Consider the following 17,996-nt stretch of genomic DNA (forward strand, 5'->3'; position numbering starts at 1 on the left):
AAAGTTCCAGGCTACAGAGAGAGAGAGAGAGAGAGAGAGAGAGAGAGAGAGAGAGAGCCTTGGCATTCTTTAGCAGCTATGTGCCATGCACATTGCAAACTCTCGAATTCATCTCTCTCTCTCTCTCTCTCTCTCTCTCTCTCTAAAAAAGGGGAAGTTAGATTCAATTATGCAGGACTTGACAAAGCTACTCCATGTGATGGCTCTCATAGCCAAACCACCACCCATGTTATCCTATTGGAAAGGGTAACCCATACATTTAAAAAAAATATTGAACGTGATTTGTGCACCCAACAACCAACTCTAATGCGAGCATTGTGGCATGTCCCCACCTCAACTCCTCTTTTTTATTGAATTTTCTCGGACTGTTGGTACCCCCTCCTCAACACTATTTGACACAAGCCTAAGCGGTGGGATCGACGACGAAGAAGCCTAGGCATGTAAACAGAGGCGCACATGTCCGTCCAATAAGAAAAGGTAAACATGACATGGGAGGGGTAAACAAAAACTAGCTTTATAAACATGTGGACTCACATGGGTTTCAAGAACCTTCACATGGCCGCATGGTTAGCTCACCAAGCTCTCATCGTTGAGGTGCCGTCTCCAACAACCGACACGCATGGACTTTTTTCTGGACCCTTCTTGCACCCCGAGATCCGTGCGCTCCACCCTTTGCGTCGATCCCACCGCCCTCAGGCATTTAAGACCCCATGTCAAATAGTGGTGCCTACTTTAGAAGATAGTACTATAAAAATTCACAATGGCTCAGTAGTTACTAGGGAAGTGTGTGTGAGAGAAAGAGACCATGCATGGCTGGGTGCCCTGTTTCGAAAAGTTCATGAAAATAAGGGAAGAGAGAGAGGGTTTCCTCTACTGAGACAGCAGGCGATGCTTCCAAACTCTGGGGTTGCTTCTATATTTTCAAAGACTAGCTAGCAGGTTCACCTCTTCTTGTCTAGCTGCATAGCTTTTAAGATGCCTAATGTTTTAAGACGCCTTAGAACTTGCAGTGAGTTCATGTTCATTTTCATTGTGGAAAAGTAAGGTAGTGTATTTTCAGTTCGAATTCTCCAAAACAGACTTGAATCATGCTTTCATACTAAAATGTCTTTCGCCGTATGAAAAAACTATGTCTGGCTCAACATGATTTGCATGATCCCAAAGCGCAGGGAGCCAAGTGACGTATGCATAGTCTTTGAGAAAAAAACCTCGAACAACCATCATGTCTTGTGGACAAAAAAGGGCATAAAACAAGTAGATTAATATTAATACCTTTAAATGATTATCTGTAGGGATTGGCAAAGTTGTATAATTCATTGTTATTAGTCATTAAAGCATGTGTAAGTGCATATATCTCATGTCTTGCAGTTGTGACTTTTTGTTCTTTTGGATTTGGAGATTATCAGTACAATGGAGGACGCACTTGGCAATGATAAGTTGATGGAGGATGTGGAAGACTTTCTGACAGATGAGGAGGAAAAGTTGTTTTTTGACAAAGCTTGTGAATTTTATTTTGCACACAAAAGTTTAATATCTCACCACTTAGATTCATACAATCACTTCTTAGAAAAGGACATTTACAGAGTATTTGAAGATGCTCCCTCGATCACAATAAAAGCCACCCATAACAAATCATCTACTCAAGCTGATGTCATGCTACAGTCTGCAAAGATTGGCTTTGGGTGTGTTACAATGCGTAAGCCAGAGTGGACAGATCAAAAGGGAAACATATGTCTGCTTTATCCCACGGAGGCACGTTTAAGGAAGATGAATTACAGTGCATCTATCTATGCAGATATGAATGTGAAGGTACTTCTCTTAGTGATGAACTTGTTCTTGGTAGTACGCTTTTGATTGATTGTTGTGGCACAATACATTTGCGTGAAGTGTGCTTGTCGATAAGGTGCAAATCAAGTCTATCTTATTAGAGTAATAAGAGTAGCTTCAGGCCCATTACTTTTGTGAAAATGGTGATCATGTTCATTAAAAGAAATGCTCATAATTCTGATGGTGTGTCTCTGTATCATCATAAGCCCACCAGATTTGCATATTTAGCAAAGAGAGCATCTTGACCTGTGCATGCAAGAGACAAAACAAAACTCTAGAAGTATCCTAGTTAATAAGTGAATCTTGAGTAACAATTTCCAATGTACATCGCAAGACTAAGTTGAAATGGTGAATTTTGTTCAATGAAGGACGTTTCTTTTCATATTCTTGGGCTGAGCAAAAGCCATCTTGTAGTAATTGTTCAAAACATCTTTCTTCTCTCGGGAAAGAGCTACACCGAGTTTTTGCTAAAGTACATTATAGTTTATGAGGGCAAGCAACCATTCGATTAGGGTATGGGCTCTTAGGATTTAGTTAAAACCATATCTTATCATGTTAGAGCAGGAAAAACAAGAGGTGTCACAATCTGCGAACGTGTCAACCATTGAAGACCTAGAGGGTTAGGACTCCTTGAGTCTAACCCCAGCCCACGTGTAGATCCTGGCCGAGGGGCCCAAACCCTAGCAGAAGAAAGAGAAGCACATAAGGTTTTACCAACTTACAGATCTTTGCCAAGTGGCCCAAATAATAGGTGGGTCACGATTAAAAATCCTAATCCTCGACAACTTACGAGAATTGGCCGAGGGGCCTAAATACTTTAAATAATGCAGAACTGACACACACACACACAGACACAAAAAAAAGAAGAAAAAAGATTGCGCATTGGCTGATGACGTGGCAATTGTATGGACGTTCCGCTTTTTGCGCTGAGGGCTGTTGACGTGGCAGCGCTGTACGGACAACCCTATGCTAGCTTTTGGACCAGATGTTTTTAGAACTTGTTGCGTTTTATGTAATTGCTTTTGCATGGGCCTAGGGCCTTTAAATATGTGTTGTGGCCCGGAGTCTACCCACGGGAGATGTAGAGCAGAGCCATAGAGGTGTACCTTGTTGAAGCAATATAAAGAAATTCCGAAAGGGGCGCCATTGTTTGGGGCCATTGTAGTCTGGGAGTGAAACTCTGCCACTCCGTGTCTTGTGTGGATTCTCTCTTTCTTTCTGATTAGTTGTTTGAAGTGCTAAACGTTTGAGCTAGTATGTTATTTTAGTTGGTACGTGGTGCCCGTCCCACTATAGGGGTGTCAGAGCTTCAGTCGTGTGCTTTTATGAAAGCATACCGGTCCTCCCTAGAACAGACATAACAAGATGGCGTTTCTGGATTCCACACAGTATTTGTAATTTCTCCTCGACGATCTTCACGACATTCTCTCGAAGCATCCCCAAGAATCTCCCAGTTCGGTAGAGCTTCAATAGTACTTGAATTACATGTTGCCTCCTTTGTTGCCTCAGGTTGTTCCTCCTCCGGCGCCAGAAAGCACAAGGGATTCTAATCAACAACCTACTTATTCTTCGTTCCGATCGGGGGACTTTTTAGGAATGTGGTTCAATCACTTGATGTTGTCACGTGAAACATCTAACCCTATGTGTCCGTGGACAAGCTACAATATGATCAGGGTTTAGTCAGTTGAGTCGGTCTAGATTAGAAGTGATCTGGCACTTTTGTGAGTCTATTCGTAGACCGTATATGCCCAGACACTTAGTGTAGATGCATATCCTCTGGTTGCACACAGCATGATCATAAGCATTCCCATCAGAATCCTTCAAGGGAATTTTCAAGTGCATTTAGCCTATTTTACCTATTTTTGACATTTTTCAAGACCTTTGTTGGAAGTAGGTAGGGCAAATTGAGTAAGTTTGTATATAAGCAAACCTAGACTAGCACTAGATGGCAGAAGAGGGAGTAGGAGCTCCACCGCTCAACAGGCAACTTCTCAAGCAAGACTCCCCAAGTGCTAGGCGATTCTCTCTTGCAAGCATCCTTGGCGTATTTCCCCTTGGCGTTTTTCAACAATCCCAGACCAGCATAGCCCTAGCGTTTTTATCCCAAAACACACCAGCATTCCCTAGCGTTTTACCAACAAAATGCAGTAGTTCTCCTAGCGTTTTCAGCAGCCTGCAAATACCAGCGTTTTCAGCCTTGCCATCGCCAAAACAGACCCCCTTATGCCTAGCGTTTTTGGTCCTTGCAAAGACAGCCTCAGAGCCCTTGGACCATTGCGGCGAGCGATTTCCAGCCCTTAAGAACCTCAGTTTTCAGCCCTAAAACCTACAGATTTTCAGCGACAAGATCATCAGAAAGCACGATTGAAGGACGATTGGCGTGCTCTCGAGCAAAATGGTATGCCGGTTATGTCTTTTTCTAATCGTGTTTTGCAGCTAGGTACCTAATTACGTAAGTCGGATGATGAACGCAAAGAAGCATTCCTTTTTGGGTTAGACGACTATATCAAGTTTGATGTAGAAGTCTTCGACCCAATCGATCTCAACAAGGCGGTAGCGATTGCTCTCGCATAGGAGATGAAGCACAACAAGGGAAAGCCTAAGGAGAACAAGACTTCCACAAGTACCTCGTAGACTTATCAGAACTCTCAGAACGGTAAGAATGGTAAGAATGGTAACTCTTCTAACCAATCTTCCAACAATCTCTCAGAAAAGAATTCTTCCAATGAACCTAAGGGTAAGGCTAACACAATTGCTAAACCTAAGCTTACTCTAGATGAAAAGGTAGCACAAGGAATTGTAGAAGGATACATCACGTCGGAAGAGCAAAGCACTTATTCTAAGGAAGGTTGTTGTTTTCATTGTCACATTAAGGGTCACATAAAAAGAACATGTCCTAAGCTTGAATCGAATGAATCTAAAGAATCCACAGGCCTCACTTCCTCTGTCAATGCAATTAATGATAACACGAGTGTGCCCCAAGTTTCTCTTGACCCTCCCATTGATGATTCTCTCATTAAATGTTATGGTCAGGTGTCGGGGCAGTGTTTTGTCATATTGTTTGACCCATGTAGTATGCATGATGTGGTCAGTCCCTCTCTTGTTGAGAGAGCCCACCTAGAAGTTAGTCAGAAATTTCCTCTCAAGGTCTCTGGCTTTGTTCCCGTTATGGACTCTCATCGCGCAGGAGTGACTTGGTGTGTTGTTTACAATTCAACAAGCTGCCTTTACTAGAAGATTTTTTGTCTCTCCTCTCTCAGGATGTGATATGATTTTGGACATTCGATGGTTTCGTGATCTTAACCCTCTCATTGATTGGGAGTCTAACACTTTCACTCTCTATGCCAAAAGTGATTCTCCCATTGTCATTCGTAGAGAGGACATTGTTCATTCTCCCTCTCTCATTGCTAATATGCAGGACAAGATTGAAAGGATGCAGGAGAAGGAGACTCTCTTAGTCTCTTCTTCTCCAAAGCATGACACACAGGATTTGCATGATTATGAGAAGCATGATGATGATTTGAATGCTAATGATGAGCATGATGATTTGGATGACATTGACAAGCATGATGATTTGCATGATCAAGATGTGATTTCTCACAAGCATGATGATTTGCATGATCAAGATGTGATTTCTCACAAGCATGATGAGTTGCATGAAAAGGATGTGATTGTTCACAAGAAGGATGATGTGCTAGTTGGTGCTTTCTCTAGCGAAGCTAACCTCGTTGCAGATTCGATCAATCACGAAGGATCGATCTTGGCTCTCTGGCCTAGGTCCAAAGAACCCCCTCAGGAAGAACCGATCTTGGCTCTCGAGCCTAGGTCCAAAGAACCCCCCCAGGAAGTATTATGTGTTCGCATGATTGATACGCATGCATTGTACGAGTGTTTCATTCGTGATCGTTTTCTGTATTTTTGTCAGCATCTTTATGTGATCCCTTTTACTAGGCATAACATATTGTACGTTGAGCACGTTTCTCTCATGAATGAGCACGAATGTATGCGGATTTTTCATGAAAAGCTGAAAAGTATGCATTCAAGGAAGTCACATTCCATGTCTCTTCCTTGGCATGACACAGTTTTTGAACGAGCACATGACAGTATGAGCACCAAGCACGAGCATTTCCGTTGTGAATTGCCACATTTGATTGCTCTAGATCATAAGAGAAAGATTCGATCTCATTGTTTGCGTGTGTGTGGTGAACGGTTTGGCACTCCGTCTCTTTGTTCATCTACATTGCATGCACAGTCTTTGAGGAAGACAAGATTTTTTCCAGTCACTTTACATGGAATAGGTATGTTCATGGTTTTGTGTTGGAAATGGTTTCATGAATTTTCAGCCATGGAGATTCTTGAAGAAGAAAGCAGCATTACTAAAGACGAAGTTGAAGCATCGAAGGAGCCACAAGAGACTTTGTGTCGCTTTCGGCGCGGCCCCAAGAAGCAAGCATTGCAGACCTTTATGAAGTTCAAGTACCGCACGACCCACACATCCGAGTGGGCCGGTGAAGAGTCCCTTCCAGGATTCCGGATGCTATTGGCGATCTCCCTTGACGCCATACAGTTCGGTACCAGTACCTCGCTTTGAAAAGGAGGGGATGTCACGTGACACATCCAACCCTATGTGTCCGTGGACAAGCTACAATACGATTAGGGTTCAATCAATCCAGTCGGTCTAGATTAGAAGTGATCTGGCACTTTCGTGAGTCTAGTCGTAGACCGTGCATGCCCAGACACTTAGTGTAGATGCATATCGTCTGGTTGCACACAACATGATCATAAGCATTCCCATTAGAATCCATCAGAATCCTTTAGGGGAATTTTTCAGTGATTTAGCCTATTTTACCTATTTTTGACATTTTTCACTTATTATTTTTAAGTGACTTTTGTTGAAAAGTAGGTAGGTCAAATTGAGTAAGTTTGTATATAAGCAAACCTAGACTAGCACTAAATGGCAGAAGAGGTAGCAGGAGCTCCACTGCTCAACACGCAACTTTTCAAGCAAGACTCCCCAAGAGCTAGGCGATTCCCTCTTGCAGGCATCCTTGGCGTTTTTCAACAACCCTAGACCAGCATAGCCCTAGCGTTTTTATCCCAAAAGGCACCAGCATTCCCTAGCGTTTTACCAACAAAATGCAGCAGTTCTCCTAGCGTTTTCAGCAGCCTGCAAACACCAGCGTTTTCAGCCTTGCCATCGCAGCAGATCCCCCTATGCCTAGCGTCTTTGGTCCTTGCAAAGACAGCCTCAGATTCCAGCCCTTGGACCATTGCTGCAAGCGATTTCCAGCCCTTAAGAACCTCCATTTTCAGCCCTAAAACCTGCAGATTTTCAGCGACAAGATCATCAGAAAGCAGCCCCAAAACCAGCGTTTTGGATTGTAGCAGATTTCAGCCCATAGCGTTTTTGGACAGCAGATAAAAGATTGCAGATTTCAGCCCTTATGTCGGTGTCGTCATCCCCGTCGTCATCGTCGACATAGCCTAGACTTGCATCAATCTCATGCATACAGTTTGTACCAGTTTGTGCAATCATAAGTAGACCACTCTCGCCGACGAGAGTGGGGCCTTCGGAGGAGGGTTTTACGTCTCTGGTGTCGTATCTCTGTTCTCTCTCTATCTCTCAATCTCATGCACTTCCATTCACAGTGTCCATTCACTTTGTTGTGTCCATTGCACTCTCTCATTAAGAACAGAAGGCTCTCCCTTCCATAAGAACAAAAGGAACCTTGAGCACAGTTCGGAGCACTCATCTTGAGCAAAGCGCAAACATTCATTCTGCTGCACCTAACAGATGTGTACTCAGTGCAACCGCCTCCACTGCTGTTGGCACCCCCTCCCTCACCTCCACCCGGATACAATGGTTGGAGTCCTTATGGTTTTTCCTATTATTATCCTCATCCTGCAGTTGCATCGAATCAATCAAAGGACTTCAAGGATGGTGGATCGAGAACAAAATTCTTCACTGTTTCTGGCGTGAGATCGGAAGAAAGCCTAGTAGTTCGTGCAACAATTTGACAACATCTATGCCTTGGGGAACTACTCAAAAGAAATAAAGATCTCTCGAGTTGTGTGATTTCTCAAAGATAATGCTATGCAGTGGTGGACCTCCATATCTACCCAGCCGCATGTCACAAACTGATGACGTGGCATGCCAAATGGATTAGACCCAAACTTATAAGTTGTTCCAGCTTATAGGGTCCTGACCGATCGGGCCCTAGGGACACTAGGAACTTATCATAAGCTGGCGGACAGGTTGTACGGACCATCGATGGCCGGAAATTGCGTTGATAGTGCTAACGTGGTAGCGTATGGATTTTTTGTAATTTGCGTTGGCTGAAAAAACAGCGGTAGCTTTCCTTCTCCCGGAGTTTCTAGGAGGGAATGTCACGATTGTGACTATGTTGCAGTATTACATCTACTCCTAGTTGCAGATACGCGAAATGCCATGCCAAGGAGGACCCCTACGCTTGGATGGTCACACCCCTTCGCCCAAAAGACACGCCTCTTCGCCAAAAGCCACACTCCTGCGACGACTGGTCACACCCCTTCGCTCTACGGGTGCGACTCTTCACCCAATGGTTGTAGCTCTTCGTCGAAAGGACGTGTCTTTACGTTTAAAGTCGCGTCTCTTCACCATGAGACGTGTCTTTTCATTTGTCTCTTCGTCTCCTATATAAGGAGCCTATTGTACTCAGTTTTTAAGCATTCATTCAATCAATCTGTCACAAACGGGAGCGCATAACAATATAAAATACAGTCGGATAAATAGGATTTATCACTTATTATTGAAACCAGAGGATATAGAGAGAAATAGATAGAGAGAGAGAGAGAGATAGAGAGTGAGAAGATCGACACAGTACTGGGACCAGAAGATGGGCTGGTCCCCCCCCCCTCGTAATAGTATCTTTATTACTGAGGAGAAGTCTATACAAGCACTTGAACCGAACGTATTACCACGTTCGTTCTAGAATAAGACTCGATGGTTCTCGGAAGCCTCAGCTTCCGATTCCTAGGGCAAAACCCTATTCCAAGGAACTTCCGTTCCTTATTCCAATTCCTCGAGAATCAAGGTTCTTGCCTCTGGATCTCACCTTCCAGACCCGGGGCATGGCATCCCTACAACTCTTTTTTCCAACCCTGTTTCCAGAGTCCTCTTCCCGCAGAACAACTCTGCTTTCCCGGACACGAAGTCCTTACTTGGGAATCCCAACTTCCGGATCACAACTTGAGAGACTACCTCTCTCCGATCCGTGGATCTATGTCACGTGACACATCCAACTCTATGTGTCCATGGACAAGCTACAACACGACAAGGGTTCAGTCAGTCCAGTCAGTCTAGATTTAGAAGTGATATGGTGAGTCTGTTCGCAGACCGTGCATGTCCAGACACTGTCACAAACGGGAGCGAATAACAATATAAAATATACTCGGATAAATAGAATTTATCACTTAATACTGAAGCCAAAGGATATATATATATATATATATATATATATATATATATATATATATATATATATAGAGAGAGAGAGAGAGAGAGAGAGAGAGAGAGAGAGAGTGAGAAGATCGACACAGTACTGGGACCAGACGATGGGCTGGTCCCCCCCCGTAATAGTATCTTTATTACTGAGGAGAAGTCTATACAAGCACTTGAACCGAACGTATTACCACATTCGTTCTAGAATAAGACTTGATGGTTCTTGGAAGCCTTGGCTTCCTATTCCTAGGGCAAAACCCTATTCCGAGGAACTTCCGTTCCTTATTCCAAATCCTTGAGAACCAAGGTTCTCACCTCTGGATCTCACCTTCCAGACTCAGGGCATGACATCCTTGCAACTCTCTTTTCCAACTATGTTTCCAGAGTCCTCTTCCCGCAGAACAACTCTGCTTTCCCGGACACGAAGTCCTTACTTGGGAATCTCAACTTCCGGATCACAACTTGAGAGACTACCTCTCTCCAACCCGTGGATCTACTTCCCAAACTCGGGTACAAAACCCTTGGGCTGATCTGGCTCTAGTTCCTCAGAGCGCTTTTCTCCTGCAGAGGCTCATGTCTTCCTCTGCTCCTACTCCCTCACAAAGAGGAAGTACACCCGCAATCAAATACTTAGAGATCATAACATGAAAATCGTTACCTTCAAAGTCTCGACGCTCGAAACGCAACTCGGTTCTTGAAAAGCAATTCCCCGAAAGAGATCTCTACATAGAAAATCTCTCTTCCAATCCTACACACCAAAGAGATGTGTTCTCGGGTTCCTTCTCGTAAATCAGCCCCGTCTACGACGTTTATTGGCTGAAAACAGAGAAAAACAGCAGCTTGTCGCGATGGAAACATTCTCCGTAGGCACTTCTTCGCGAGGGAACTCGCGCACTGGGTCTTGGCGACATCTGGTTCACTTGGGACAGTCATGGGCATCACCGACAAACGTCTTCTTTGCGGGTGAACTCTGCAGCAGCATCTCCTTCTTGCAAAAACTGATCCTCCCCTCTGAGTGAGGGCATGTGATGCTTTTATAGCTCCTAGCCACTGGCACGAATAGCTGCTCGCGTAGAGATCGCGGCCTTTTTTTTTTTCTTTTCAATTTTTTTTTCCATTTTTTTTCGCTGTTCTGCCAGAAAAAGAGAGAGAGAAAACGCTGGCTGATCTGTTGCCTTATTTATCAGATGGCTGCCCACTTTTTAAGTGGGCGGTCGGCGTATTTTAAAAATAGTCTGAACCTGCCCAAAAACTCAATAAAACCTTATAAGTTAAAAACAATGCTTTCACATCACTTCCCAGGCGTCCCTGGATGCAATCACATGCACGGTTGCAATGCAGACATAGACTTCCTCGCGGGAAAGCATCTGCTTTCCCGAAAAGCAATCCCGCTTTCTCAGAAAGCATCTGTTTTTCCTCAAAGTTTCCTCTGAACCCATCTTCATTCAAGTGCTTGCTTTTCCCTTGTGCACAATTCTAACACAGTTTGGAATTTCCTCCCGACTATGGATATTCCCTTTCAGATGCACCCGTCACCCACCTTGTGACGCACTAGGAATACCCATCACCTAGTCCTTTTCTACCGAACTTACGGTACAATCTCCTTCACTATGCTCTATGTCACCCATCCTATGATGCATCAGAGATGTCCGTTCCCTGATGGTCGGATACTTCTTTCCGATGCTCCCTGTCACCCATCCGATGTGACGCATCAGAAGTACCTGTTCCTGGTGGCCTTACAAATATTCCCGTTCTTAGTGCTCCTGTCATTACTTTGAATGACGCACTAGGAATACTTTGTACTCGGATGTCTCCAGTGAGAAAAGCCCTCTCACTTAAAATTCCAATAATTCATTTCAAATTATTTTTCCTTGGTGTTCCAAGCGAGAAAACCCTCACTTATAAATCCAATAATTCATTTAGAATTATTTTTCTGTCAGATAAAGCCAGCTTAGCAACAGACACTTAGTGTAGATGCATATCCTTTGGTTGCACACACCATGATCATAAGCATTCCCATCAGAATCCTTCAGGGGAATTTTCCAGTGCATTTAGTATATTTTCCAGTGCATTTTCCAGTGCATTTAGTATATTTTTCCTATTTTTGACATTTTTCACTTATTAGTTTTAAGTGACTTTTGTTGGAAAGTAGGTAGGGCAAATTGAGTAAGTTTGTATATAAGCAAACCTAGACTAGCACTTTCTGGCAGAAGAGGTAGCAGGAGCACCTTGCTCAACAGGCAACTTCTTAGCAAGACCAACCCCCGCGACAACTCTTGCGTTTTCTCTCAACAGAAGGCCTAGCGTTTTTGCACCAGATCAGCCAATGTTTTTGCACTTGCTGGTTCCCGGCGACAGTAGATAGCAGATCAGCCCTAGCGTTAGCAGATTCCCACAGCCACACAGCTTATTTCCTAGCGTTGGCAGATTTTCCCACAAGGTCAGTTTTCAATCCTAGCGTTTTTGGTTTGCAGATCAACCTCAACGTTTTTGCAGATCATCGCGACAGATTTAGCCCTAGGACCAACGTTTTCAGTTTTCAGCCTTTAGACACCGCAAATCAAGTCCCGAACTTCGCAGATCTCACCTTCCCGCAGCAGTTCCTCACCGCACGGTCAGTTTCCGCAAGGTTTACAGTTTCAGCCCGGAAAACGCAGATTTCAGCATCTCCGTTTTCAGCGCGTCGTCGTCGCATCGTCGTCATCGACATAGAGTCAGAATTCACCAGATAAAGTTTTTTCATATTTCAGCCCGTCTCGTCGTCGTCCTCATCGTGGTCGACATCGTCGGCAAGTCCAAGCATTGTAGAGATTGTGCAATCATAAGTAGACCGCTCTCGCTATAGAGAGTGGGGCCTTCGGAGGAGGGTTTTACGTCTCTGGTGTCATATTTTCTTCTCTCTCTATCTCTCAGTCTCATACACTTGCATTCACAGTGCCCATTAACTTTGTTTGTGTCCATTGCACTCTCTCACTAAAGGAACGGAAGGCGCTCCCTTCCGTAAGTAAAAGGAACCTTGAGCACAGTTCGGAGCACTCATCTTGAGCAAAGTTCAAACATTCATTCCGCTGCACCTTACATTGGTATCAGAGCTTTGGCAGTGTTCTGTATCACTCAAGGAAAGAACCACAAGATTTTTTTTTTGCTTGTTGCGGTCGCACGAACCCAAGTTCGCTTGGGTGTGTCGATTCCTAATCATGTTTTTGAAGAGTGATAGGAATCCAAGGAAGAAGGGCTTGTCCAGCCTCCCCTTGTGCCTCTTTTCAGTCATTGAGAGCATACCGTGCACTTAGCGGCCGGCCAATCGACGTGAGGTGGGAAAAAGCAACCTTGGTGTGAGCGCAAGGCCGCCAAGGGGTGCGTCCGCGGAAAAGAGCAGAACTCGGGTGCAGAGAAGATCCTTCTCTAACACAGATTGCAAGCGAAAGAAGAACCTCAAGAAAACCCTCAAGAAGCTCAAGAACCTCAAGACCCTCAAGAACCCAAGAACCCAAGACCCTCAAGAACCCAAGTTCCTCGTGAACTTAAGAACCCAAGACCCCCAAGAACCCGAGCTCCTCGTGAACCTAAGAACCCAAGACCACAAGAACCCACAACTTCAGTGGATGGTCATCACTTGAAGCGGAATGGATACTTCGCTTAGAGGTGATGAGCATGAGAGAGGCGAAGAAGAATTTTCCCTACCAGGAGGTTTTTCCGACCCTCCCCCTTCCCCATCTACACCAAGGATTGCACTAACTCCTATGGAGAAGTTGGAGCATATGTTAATGGACAGGAAGTTAGAACGCGAAGCACGAAATGCAGAGAGAAGGGCATAATTTGATCACGAATGCAAAGAAAGAAAAGCAGAAATGGATCGCAGACATGCAGAAAGAAAAGCAGAAAGAAAGGCAGCCATAGAGCGTGAGCAAGAGTTGTTGCGACTCTTTTCTCAAGTGCAGGCACAGATGCAAAAGATTTGGGAAAAGGAGACTCTCTCAGTCTCTTCTTCTCCAAAGCAAGGTACACATGATTTGCATGATCTAGATGTGATTTCTCACAAGCATGATGATCATGAAGATGACGTGATTGTTCATAAGGATGATGAGTTAGTTGATGCTTTTTCTAGCGAAGCTAATCTTGTTGTAGATTCGATCAATCACGAAGGATCGATCTTGGCTCTCGAGCCTAGGTCCAAAGCACCCCTTCAGGAAGAACCGATCTTGGCTCTTGAGCGTCGGTCCAAAGAACCCTCACAAGAAGTATTATGTGTTCGCATGATTAGTAAGCACGTATTGTACACTCGAAGAACCCTCACATGAAGTATTATGTGTTCGCATGATTAGTACGCACGCATTATACGAGTGTTTCATTCGCGATCATTTCCTATATTTTCGTCAGCGTCTTTATGTGATCCCTTTTCCTAGGCACGACATATTGTGCGTTGAGCACGTTCCACTCATGAATGAGCACAAATGTATGTGGATTGTTCATGAAAAGCGGAAAAGTATGTATGTAAGGAAGTCACATTCCATGTCTCTTCCTTGGCATGACACATTTGTAGAAAGAGCACATGAAAGTATGAGCACCAAGTTGTGAGTTGCCACAATTGATTGCTCTAGATCATAAGAGAGATTCGATCTCATTGTTTGTGTGTGTGTGGTGAACGGTTTGGCACAGTCTATTAGGACGACATGATTTTTTCCATTCACTTTACATGGAATAGGTATGTTCATGGTTTTGTGTTGGAAATGGTTTCAGGAACGGAGATTCTTGAAGAAGAAAGAAGCATGACTCGCGACGAAGTTGAAGCATCGAAGGAGCCTCAAAAGACTGTCGCTTTCGGCGCGGCCCAAAGAAGCAAGCGTTGCAAACCTTTATGAAGTTCAAGTACCGCACGACCCACACATCAGAGTGGGCCGGCGAAGAGTTTCTTCCAAGATTCCGGATGTTATTGGGGATCTCCCTCGACGCCATACAGTGAGGTACTGGTACCTCACTTTGAAAAGGAGGGGATGTCACGTGACACATCCAACCCTATGTGTCCGTGGACAAAGTGTCCGTGAACAAGCTACAACACGACAAGGGTTCAGTCAGTCTAGATTCAGAAGTGATCTTGCACTTTTGTGAGTTTGTTCGCAGACCGTGCATGTCCAGACACTTAGTGTAGATGCATATCCTTTGGTTGCACACAGCATGATCATAAGCATTCCCATCAGAATCCTTCAGGGAATTTTCCAGTGCATTTAGTATATTTTTCCTATTTTTGACATTTTTCACTTATTATTTTTAAGTGACTTTTGTTGGAAAGTAGGTAGGGCAAATTGAGTAAGTTTGTATAAAAGCAAACCTAGACTAGCACTTTTTGGCAAAAGAGGCAGCAGGAGCACCTTGCTCAACAAGCAACTTCTTAGCAAGACCAACCCCTGCGACAACTCTGACGTTTTCTCTCAACAAAAGGCCTAGCGTTTTTGCACCAGATCAGCTAGCGTTTTTGCATTTGCAGATTCCCGGCGACAGTAGACAACAGATCAGCCCTAGCGTTAGTAGATTCTCGCCGCCACACAACAGATTTCTTAGCGTTAGCAGCTTTCCCCGCAAGGTCAGTTTTCATGTGAGGATTCTAGGTACGAATCCTTAATTAAGTACTTAAACTCATAATTAAGACTTAAGAAACTTGAACTATACTCGAGACAAGACTTAGAAGACTCTGTGTTTGATTGATTGATTGTGTGATACAATGGCTCCTTATATAGGAGACGAAGAGACATAAATGAAAAGACACGTCTCTTGGTGAAGAGACACGACTTTAGACATAAAGACACATCCTTTCGGCGAAGAGCTGCAACCATTGGGCGAAGAGTCGCACCCGTAGAGCGAAGGGGTGTGACTAGTTGTCGAAGGAGTGTGGCTTTTGGCGGAGAGGCACGTCTCTTGGGCGAAGGGGTGTGACCATCCAAGCGCAGGGGTCCTCCTTGGCATGGCACTTCGCGTATCTGCAACTAGGAGTAGATGTATTGCTGTTAATATAGTCACAATCGTGACATTCCCTCCCATTTAAAATGAGAGCCCGTGTCAAAGAAATGACTTCTGATGTTGAGAGAACTCTGGAAAAGCATTGAATCTTTCGAAAATCTTCAGCCTCTTGCGAAACCTTTTTGCTTTGACTGCTAAGTCCCATATCATTGCATTGTTCAAAGACTTTTTAGAGGAATCTGGCTTAATCAGGTTGATTGCAACAAGAGGTTGATCTTCAAAATCCTTTATGCGATGTAAGATTTTTGGTTTAAAATCTTCCAGTAACTGCGAAATATTTGGAGAAGAGGAAATCTTCTCAAGGTACTCTTCAGATGGGGTAACTTCAACTTTAGTACTCACTGGAGAGGATTTTGGCTTGCGACTGTAATCATCTTCCAATAACGAATCCCAAAATTCTTCAGAATCATCTTCTGGAACTGTAACTTCATGACTTGAAATTGGCATATCATCATCCTGTAAAGAATCAAAGAAAGCATAGTCGTCTTCAGACTCGGAATCTGCAACTATATCTTTATCTTTGTCTTCATCAATTGATTCAGGAGTAGTTAATGAATTCAAAAATTCATTAATAATAATATCTGTATCTGCATCGGGGATCATATTCGTTTCATAATCCACTTTATCATGCTGTTTGACTTGTACACGTGAGGCTTGAATCACTCTTTCCGCATGAGAAAGCCCGTGTAAAGTCAATTCACGTCCATCTTTGAACAAATTGATAGTATGTCCTCGAAAGCTAATTGCTGGATCATATTGGAATAACCAATGCTGACCAAGAATCATGTCGTAGTAAGATAAGGCATGACTTCAAAATCCAATTGATCTGCATAAGTTTGAATCTCGAACTGCAACTGTCGAATTGTCTGATCACAAGTCAAAATTGATCTATCTGCTAATTCCACATCATATAAGTGAGATGTCTTCTGAGTTGGTAAGCCAAGCTGTTGAACTATCTGAGTGCTGACAAAATTATTCGAGCAGGAGCGACCATTGAGTAGTCCAAGAAGGCTCAAAACTTGCTTTGAGAGAGACTCCAAAACTGAAGAATTGCATTGAGCATGCTTTATAAGAATACTCGTATCCTCGGAGACACGAATCATATTGACCACAGATTTTCCTTTATCCTTAGCAGAATCTGGTTGTTCAAGATTCGATGATGTTTTCGCGTTGGAATTTCTTTTCGAATTAGACGGATTTGGTCTCTTTGGACATTGAAATCACTTCCTTTACCACAATCAAGTGGAGGAACATGTGAAGAAGATCTGCTTTCAGATTGTCGATCTTGAGAATAGAACCTTGAAGTTGAATAAGGTTGCGTTGCTTGCTGTCTGAACTGAGACTGATGTTGCTGACTTTGGCTATAGTTGTCTCTGCGATCGCGTTGTGAAAAGCGAGCGCTATTTGAAGATCTGTTACCAGGGAGAAAATTCCGTGTAGGGCGCTGATTATCGCCAAGACGCTCCACATAGGCAATTGCAGCATCCAAAGTGGTAGGGTTGTATTTGTGCACATCGTCCTTCAGGTTGGGTTCGAGTCCGTCGATAAAGCTGTGAAGTTTATCAGAGGGACTAAGAGTCTCTATCTCCAGAGTTAGCCTTTGGAACTCTGTGATGTACGCGGCCAAGGAACCTGTCTGGCTCAGGCGGCGAAGAGAGGACCGGGCATGCAAATCCGCATTGGCAGGTTCGAACCCCTTGCGAATAGCACGCCGGAATTTATCCCAAGAAGGTGTGTGTTTACCATCAGCAACCCGTCGTTGCCACCAAAGAGTCTTTGAGCATAGAACTAGCAAGTGCAACTTTTTTACTTTCGACCAAGTCTGTGCTTGATAAGTAAATCTCCATTTTGAACAGCCAGTGGTCCAACATGCGCTTGTCGCGGCGACCAGTGTACGGTTCCGGCAGTTTAACGTCAAGCTTCTTCTTCTGTGCAGCATTAAAAATTTTATAAAGTAATTGAAGTTCGCGATTGTCTACCTCTTCAGTTGGATCTGGTTCGTTGGGTTCATCCACTGAAGCTTCGGAAGAAGGTGTTGAAGATGTTGCATTTGTAGTTCGAGAAACAACAGGTCGACTTCGAGAAGTGTTTTCCGTGTGCATCTCATCCAAGCGAGTGTGAAGTGATGCGAGGCTTATGGAAAGTGTGGCCATCTGCTCCTTAATAAGAGTAAGGGCATCGTCAGATTGACCACCTCCATCCTGAGAATTTGGCATGGTTACGCCTCAAAAGGAACTCGAACAGGTTTTGGGATGAGCAAAAAATGTGACGAAAATAATTTCGTGCTCTAGAATCGGGGAATCGGGAATAATTATCACTTCCGGCTCTGAGTAGAGAAATTCATCCGTAAAATTTTGTCAAGGAATTTTGTCTGACAAAGTTATACAACTGCTCTCATCGGCGAAAGGTACTGTGCGCAGTGTGTGCACAAGGCCAGCGCGGGTGGGTTTTCTCTTTGTTTTTTTAAGTTAGTTTATTTAGGGTTTTTTTAATCAAATGAGTGAGTTCACATTGGTTTTAAAAATTTGAGTTAATTTGGGCGGCCACTTAATGAGTAAAATTGAGGCCATGTGGAATAATGGAAAATTGACTTGCTATATTGCCCAGCGTGAAAGACCAGCTAGCGCGTGGAAAACCAGCCAAACCAGCCAGCGTAAGAATAACAGGGGTCAGC

General features: G+C 43.9%; 1 protein-coding gene across 6 annotated transcripts in view; it reads left to right on the forward strand.

The window, feature by feature from the left end:
- The first annotated feature begins 799 nt into the window (after positions 1-799).
- LOC147453089 (DNA-directed RNA polymerase D subunit 2b-like) overlaps positions 800-17,996 on the forward strand; it is a 76,658-nt gene continuing 59,461 nt past the window's right edge. For 3 of the 6 annotated variants that reach the window (XM_086518591.1, XM_086518595.1, XM_086518594.1), the window contains exons 1-2: positions 801-939; positions 1,407-1,809. In XM_086518591.1, coding sequence (XP_086374717.1) covers positions 1,411-1,809 — 399 coding nt within the window. In that variant the 5' untranslated portion in view covers positions 801-939; positions 1,407-1,410. Of the gene's footprint in view, positions 940-1,368; positions 1,810-17,996 lie in introns of all 6 variants that reach the window. The other 3 variants (XM_086518592.1, XM_086518593.1, XM_086518596.1) reach the window with 3 other exon arrangements.

The sequence above is a fragment of the Adiantum capillus-veneris genome, chromosome 8 (genome assembly GCF_014529385.1).
Source record: "Adiantum capillus-veneris isolate H3 chromosome 8, ASM1452938v2, whole genome shotgun sequence".
In the NCBI taxonomy this organism is placed as follows: Eukaryota; Viridiplantae; Streptophyta; class Polypodiopsida; order Polypodiales; family Pteridaceae; genus Adiantum; species Adiantum capillus-veneris.